Source organism: Sorex araneus, chromosome X (assembly GCF_027595985.1).
Source record: "Sorex araneus isolate mSorAra2 chromosome X, mSorAra2.pri, whole genome shotgun sequence".
NCBI classification, from domain to species: Eukaryota; Metazoa; Chordata; class Mammalia; order Eulipotyphla; family Soricidae; genus Sorex; species Sorex araneus.
Genome location: NC_073313.1, coordinates 166,999,313 through 167,007,127, shown reverse-complemented (window position 1 = coordinate 167,007,127; position 7,815 = coordinate 166,999,313). Strand labels below are relative to the sequence as shown.

Sequence of the window (7,815 nt, the reverse complement as noted above, 5' to 3'; positions counted from 1 at the left end):
GGGGGGTCGCCCCCCGGGGTGCTCCTGCTTAGCCCCTAACTGCCCCTCCTCCCACGCTGTGTGGCGTTGCTCTGAGGGGGCGCAGCCCAGCGACTGTCCTTCGCAAACTGCCGTCAGGGGGCGAGCAGTGCGCGCCCTGCCCCCACCCCGGCTGAAGGGGGGTGTGTTGGGGGTGGGGCGGGGGCGGCCGCGGCTCTGGGGGGCTGCACCGCGGGCAGGCGCTGGGCAGGCGCGTCAATGGGCGCTTTATGCAGCCCTGGACACCGCGGCCCTGGGAGGGAGCCGGCTGCGGTTTGCAGAGGCCAGAGACGGCCCGGGGAGGGCGCGCACACACACACGCACACACACATACACACACGCACACACGCACACACACATACACACACACATACGCACACACACTCACACACATACACCCACACACACACACATCTACACACGCACATACGCTCACACACATATACACACACGCACACACGCACACACACGCACAGACATGCACACACGCATATACACACGCACACAGACACACACATACACACAGACACATACATGCACACACACACGTGTATATACACATGTATATATGCACACACAGACATACGACATACAAACACACACATATATGCACACATATACACATGCACAACATATGCACACACACATACACACTGGCACACACACATACACACAGGCACATACAAACACAGGCATACATACACACGCTCACACATAGACATACACACGTGCACGCATGTATGCACACACGCACACACATACATATGCACACAGACACACAGACACGCACACACATACACACAAGCACGCTTACACGCACACGCGTGCACGCACACGCGTGCACGCACACATACACAGCACACATACACACAACGCACACATATATACACGCACAGAAGCACGCATGCACTCATGCACACATACACACCCACACGCACACCCCCACACACATACACACACACAGGCACACAAACACACGCGCACACACACGCACACACAGGTACACTCCCCGCACACACGCGCGTGCACACACACACACACACACGGGCGCTCTCATATACAAACGCAGACACACGCGCGCACACACACACACACACACGGGCGCTCTCATATACAGACGCACAGGCCCACGTGCGCACACACAGCCACCCCCCCGCGCGCGCACACACCCACTCCTCGCACCCGCACGCGCGCGCAGTGGACCCGGGCCGGGAGGGCGGGCCGCGGAGGCCGGGGCGGGGCGCGCGGGCGGGCGGGCGGGCGGCCGGGTCGGGCGCCCCTGGCGCGGTGGTTCCCGGCGGGCAGGATGCGCGCGCGCCCCGCGGGACCCCCGGCGCTGTGGGCGCTGCTGGCCTGCGCGCTGCTGGGCGGCGGGGCGCGCGGGGCCGCGGAGCCGCCGTTCCCCGAGTCGCCGGCGCGGAGACCCAGCGTGCTGGTGGCCCTGCTGGCCCGGAACGCCGCGCCCGCGCTGCCGCACTTCCTGGGCTGCCTGGAGCGCCTGGACTACCCCAAGAGCCGAATGGCCATCTGGTGAGCGGGGACCCCCGTCCCGGCCGCTCCCCCCGCCCCGGACCCGGCTCCGCTCCCCGGTCCCGGCCTTCTGGGGGCGGCCGCGGAGTCCCTGCCCCTCCTGCGCGGGGTGCGCCGGGCGCGTCTGGCTCCGGGGGACTCCGGGTCGCTCGGGGTGCGCGCGACGTGCCCTTCCCCGGGGACCCCCGGCACCGCCGCGCGCTCGGGAGCCGCCGGCGCCCGCGCGTCCCGCTGCAGCCGCGAGCGCCGCGTCCAGGGGGTGCTGGACCGAGCTGCCCATGGGGAAGAGGCCGCCGGACATTCCGAACTCCGTGCGCCCCTCTCAGGGACTGCGCAGGGGAGCGGGTGGAGGCGGCGGGAAGGGGCTGGGGGACAGGTGGGCGCGCGGGATGCAGCAGCGGGACCGGCGCTCTAGTGCTTGGAGCCCCCCAGGAGCAAGGGGGAGGCGTGACATGGGGAGTCCAGGGGCGCGCTGGCACCCCCCGGGCTGCGCCCTACGTGACCCGCGCCACGGACCAGCCCGGGACCTCGGAGCGCGCTGCGCCCCGGGTTCTAGCCAGAGGGAACGGCTAAAGAACTTGCACACGGGGGAGGAAAAGCGTCTCCACCGTTTGCTCCTGGCTGCTTTTTCCCCAAAAGAGCTGTTTCTGAGGGTGGACGGTGGACAGGGGGGACACTGCGGGTCTGTGACGGAGGGGGTGCATGTACAAGTTACGCCCAGCTTCCAAAAGACGGTGGCGTCTGTCCTGACGGGCGCAGAAAGAGAGCATGGAGTCCCTGAACAGTTAATCCCGGGGCCCCAGCAATAGCACAGCGGGGAGGGCATTTGCCTGGCACGCGGCTGACCCGATTCTATCCTCGGCATCCCATAGGGTCCCCTGGAGCCCCGCCAGGAGTGATCCCTGAGTGCAGAGCCAGGAGTCAGCTCAGAGCACCGCCCATGTGGCCCCAAGATAAAACAAAAGAATCCCAGATAAACGTGGAATTTGCACCTGGAGAAGTCAGGGACCCCCAGACTCTCTCGGAGCCAGGGCGGGGTGACTCTCACGGGCATAGTCCTCTGGAAAGGGAGGGACGTGGAAGCAATGGTTTCCGGAAGTCTTCCCAGCCCCCTGTCATCCCCCCTCCATCTCCCCGTGGTCCCATCCGAGGTCACAGCCACGACCCACTGCCCCACCCACTGCCCCACTCACTCCAGGGTGCTCCTTGATGCTGGTAGAATCTTCTCCCCTGGGTCTGACGCCTGTTTTGCAGGGACCTCACTTTTGACCTGGGTCACTGTGGCAGGACCCTGAGGGCCAAGCCCTGGGCACCCCTTCCCTGAGCTGCCTCTCTGAAGAGTGTCACGGCCAAGTCCAATTTTTGCAATTCTGGTTTTGTTTGGGGACCCCACCTGGTGATGCTCAGGGGATCCTCCTGGCTCTGTGCTCAGGAATCACTCCTGGCGGGGCTCGGGGGACCCTATGGGATGCCAGGTATCGAACCCGGGTCGGCCGCGTGCCGGGCCAATGCTGTCCCCGCTGTGCTGTCGCTTCGGCCGCAGGGATTTTTTTTTTCTTTTATGGTCCCACCTGGCGATGCACAGGGTTACTTCTGGCTCTGCACTCAGGAATCACTCCTGGAGGTGCTCAGGGGACCCTATGGGATGCTGGGAATCGAACCTAGGTCAGCTGCGTGCAAGGCCAACGCCCTCCCCGCTATGCTATCGCTCCAGCCCCTCGGCCCCAGGGATTCTTAAGCTTGTTTTTCTCTTGCCCCATTTGCCCCCACTGACGGGCAAAATAACCCGTTTATTCTCCAAACCAGGTTATAGGGAATCTGCGGGCGGCATCTGAGACACAGAGCTTGACTTAGGGGTGATGGATCGTTGAAAGTGGTTCAACGGAGTCAATTCTTTTTTTTTTTTTGGGGGGGGGAGGGATTAACCCAAGGAGACGCTCTGTCTGATGCCTGATGCATGTCTATATTTCAGCTTCCCTCCTGCCCTTGCTGCAAGTACGTACTAAACAATTCGGTTTCAGCACGGCAAGACGTGTAGACTCCAAGATCTCAGGCTGGTTTAGCTTTTCCTGCCCCCGGGGGCCCCGTCTTTTGGGTCATTATGGCTTGGATCAAGGCTGCGCTGTAATGATTTCTAGACTGTTCCGTACCTAAGCCACGGGAGCCTCGCTGCCTGCCCCAGGCCCGTCCAGAATCCCCTGGTGGGACCCAGCTTTCGGAGCTGTTAGAACTACGGCAGCTGAAGCCTGAGTCTAGTAACTGTGACGGACGCCCAGGGGTAGAGATATCTCAGAGTCAATCAACTCCCAGATTATCAGGATCACAGCATTAACCGCCTTCCTGTGTTGAAGCAAAGAACTTTGCTCTAATGTTAGTAAAATACAGATAGGTTATAGGGGGGAAAGAAAAGCAAATGATTCACTACAGATACAAAGTCCAGAGCCACTGGGAGGTTCGACTTTGTAAGTAACTGAGCCTGACTTGGGGGATTGAGTAGCGCGACGTGAGCAGAAGAGGGACCAGGGGTGCACTGTAAGCTTCTCTGGGGATGGAGGAAAAGGGGCAACTCACACGCCTAAAACCCTTAGGGTGAATAACCAGCACAAGGATACATTTATTCCTTCCTGCCACGACGAACCGGAGCTTCACACATCAGGTGTGTGATGTCTTTATGCCCATTTTACAGGTGAGAAGACTGATCTGCACAGTGGCTCCTAAGGACGTGTAGATAGCTGTTGCTTGGGGGCTGCTCTCAGCTCGGTGCTCTGGTTTTGCTCCTGGCCCGGTGCTCAGAGGACCATGGCAGGCTGTCACTTTTAGAGTCAGTACCCACCCCCTCAGTTCTCTGAGCGAATGGTGATTTCTGGCCAGTTGATCACGGCAGAAATTGAGTTGGGCGAGGGAGGAACATTGGCATCCTATCAGGGCCGCAGTGGGGACCCGGGCGCTTTTTGAGAGAGTGACACTTATTTCGGCCTGGGCGGATGCGTTTCGACGGGCAAATAAAACGTGGGGAACAGCAAGAAGGTTCCGGAAAAAAGGCAGTGGCGGGACTTAAAAAAAAGAAAAAAGAGGTTCACAGACACGTGCCAGGGCCCTGGGGTTACCGGCACCCAGCTCTGCACTTGCCCAAATTCTGAGCCTTCCTGGAGCGTGTGGGGAATATACCCCTCCAGCAGGGGGCGCTGTCTCCCCAGCCGAGGTGGCGGGGGGGGGGGGGGGTCTCTTGCATGTGGCTCAGCTCGGGCCGTGTGCTCAGAGGCCGTCCATCCGTCAGCGCGGACACTCCTGTCCCGATAGGGATGACGAGGATCTTTCCAGAACAGGATGTGGAGCCCAGGGCAGGGCGGGGGAGGACGGGCAGGCCCACGTCATCTGGTCTGGCTCCAGGGGGCTGGCTGGGCTCAGGCGTCCCTTTGTCCTGCAGGCGGGTTGAAGGTCCCTTGCAGAAACAGATGGAGCCCGGCCCTCAGCCTTTGGGACAGGAGCCCCCTTATTCCGCCCTGTCCTGGGGAGCACAGTGGCATGAGCGCGGGGTCCGGGTGAGGGAGGACAGTTGGGGTCCCAAGCCCGCGCGGCCACTGCTTTGTAACAATGGAGCTTCTCAGACGTTGTTGAGTTTCCACGCCGAGACTGGCTGCTCGGAGAACCACCATGTGACTCTTGAAAGAAAGGCACACGTTTCGGTTCGGGGCCGGAGCGACAGCACAGCGGCTGGGGCGGGCGTTGGCCTGGCACTGCACAGCCAGATGCCCGGGCTCGATCCCCGGCATCCCCTAGGGTCCCCCGAGCACCGCCAGGAGTGAGTCCTGAGTGCAGAGCCGGGAGTCAGCCCTGAGCCGGGTGGGGCCCAAAAAGAAAAAGAAATTAGAAAGGCACGATTCGGGGAGGGGGGCGGAGAGTGCTGGTTTTTAGGGCTCATCTCCTGGTTTTCTGCGCGGGGACGAGGAATAATCTATTCCCTCCGTCCTTACGGCCGCCAGCAGCCGCCAGCTGGTGAATGGTCAGCTACATGCATGAGTGTGTGTTTATAAGACGCTTCCACTTTTTTATTCTTTTCCAGAGTATAGTGTGTGTGTGTGTGTGTGTGTGTGTGTGTGTGTGTGTGTGTGTGCGCGCGGTGGTCAGGGCTTGTATCCAGGTGCTCAGTGGTTAGGGCACTCACTTGGCGTGCGTCCGACCAGGGTTCAATCCTCCGCATCTCGTACGGTCCCACGGGAACCTCTCAGAGTTCATTCCTGGGCTCAGAGTCAGAAGTCACCCCTGAGCATCACTGGGTGCGACCCCACCAATTTTTTTTGTTTTAAAGTGTGGATTGTTGGATATCTGGGCATTTTCTTTTTTTTTTTTAATATTTTAAAATTTATTTTTATTTTATTTTATTTTATTTTTATTTTTAATGAATCCTCATGAGATACAGTTACAAACTTTCGTGATTGTGTTGCAATCATACAATGTACAATGATCTCGCACCCATCCCTCCACCAGTGCCCATTCTCCACCACCAACGTCCCCAGTATTCCTCCCGACACCCCCCCTGCCCTCATTCCTCCCTGCCTCTGTGGCAGGCGCCTTCCCTCTTACTCTCTCTCTCCCTTTGGGTGTTAGGACTTAGCATTTTCATACCCGAGGAACTGACAGGTTGATTTCATTGCTCTGATGGTATTTAGCATCTTTTTTTTTTTTTTTTTTTGCTTTTTGGGTCCCACCCGGCGATGCTCAGGGGTTACTCCTGGTTCTACACTCAGGAATTACTCCTGGCAGTGCTCAGGGGACCCTATGGGATGCTGGGATTTGAACCCGGGTCAGCCACGTGCAAGGCAAATGCCCTCCCTGCTGGGCTATGGCTCCAGCCCGCCCCGGTATTTAGCATCTTAAATGCATCTCAAAAAGGGCTGGTGGGAGGCTGGGAGTGGGGGAGTCTGGCCCAGAGGATAAACACATACGTGCATGACCCAGACCCTGGCTTCATCCCCGCATCACCACCACCACCCCCAGAAAAAAAGAAAAAAAATTGCTGATCAAAGAAATATTATTTAAGGTATTTAGAGGGCTTCCAAGAGGTGTGGAATAGCAGGTTAGCTGTTATACAGAAGAACTCACCCAGAGTTTTCTTTTAAAAATTAGGGGTTGGGGGGCTGGAGCCATAGCACAGCGGGGAGGGCGTTTGCCTTGCACACAGCCAACCTAGGTTCGATTCCCGGCATCCCATAGGGTCCCCCCGAGCACCGCCAGGGGTGATTCCTTGAGTGCAGAGCCAGGAGTAACCCCTGTCGAATGCTAGGTGTGACACAGAAAGAAAAAAAAATTAGGGGCTGGAGCGATAGCCCAGCGGGGAGGGCGTTGGCCTGGCACGCGGCCGACCCGGGTTCGATCCCCGGCATCCCATAGGGTCCCCCGAGCACTGCCAGGAGTGATTCCTGAGTGCAGAGCCGGGAGTCAGCCCTGAGCACCGCCGGGTGGGACCCAAAAAGAAAATTTAAAAAAACAATAAAGCCCCTGGCCCTGGGAGGCGCACGGCCCCACCTCAGGCCGGGAGACCCCCGAGCCGGGAGGGAGGTGACCTCTCGGCCGCTGGTGGACACCAGGCTGGGCGCCCGCCTCTCCCAGCTGGTTCCTGCCGCCTTCCCCTCCCCCCCGCACTGGTGTGTGTTTTGGGGGGATGCCCGGCCTGGCTCCGAGGGGTCCCGTTTCATCCTGGCCCGGGTCCCCCCTCTGGGTCCCCGGGGTCAGGTTTCTGATGCGCCCTCGGTGCCGGGGAACTGGGGGGCCTTTTGTTCCCGGCTCCACAGTGGCGCCTTTGTCCCGGGCCTGGCACCACTTCAGAGCCCGGCCCGGCCCCCCCCAGCTCCCCCCCCCGACACCCAGTTCCTCCTGGCCCCGGCTGTTGGGCACGGCAGGTGGCCGGGCAGGGGCGGGGGGCAGGGGGACGCCGCCTCAGCCAGGCCCGCTGGGTCATCTTAGATGTCGGGCCGGAGGGACCCAGGGCTGTGCCGAGTCCCCTGAGCGAATGCTGACCTGTCCACCCGTTCCGGCCGGGCTGACCACTCTCTGTGACCCCCCCTCCGAAGTCAGGGGTCTGCCCCTCCAGTATGGGGGGCGCCCAGTGACTCCCGGTCATTCCCTGCTGAGATTCCGGAACCCCGTTTCCATGGTGGTTCTGGAAAGTTCTGGAAAGTTCCCCATGCTCCCAGGAGAGAGGGGAATCACTGGAACCCCCCCATGGGTGCCCTGTGGGCCATCACCCTTTTTGGGAAACACTTTCTG

The 7,815-nt window shown here is 60.3% G+C and overlaps 1 protein-coding gene across 2 annotated transcripts in view; it reads left to right on the top strand.

Annotated features, from left to right (window-relative positions):
- Window positions 1-1,284: 1,284 nt before the first annotated feature.
- COLGALT2 (collagen beta(1-O)galactosyltransferase 2) overlaps window positions 1,285-7,815 on the top strand; it is a 40,297-nt gene continuing 33,766 nt past the window's right edge. For both annotated transcript variants that reach the window (XM_055120607.1, XM_055120606.1), the window contains exon 1: window positions 1,285-1,548. In XM_055120607.1, coding sequence (XP_054976582.1) covers window positions 1,325-1,548 — 224 coding nt within the window. In that variant the 5' untranslated portion in view covers window positions 1,285-1,324. The remainder of the gene's footprint in view (window positions 1,549-7,815) is intronic.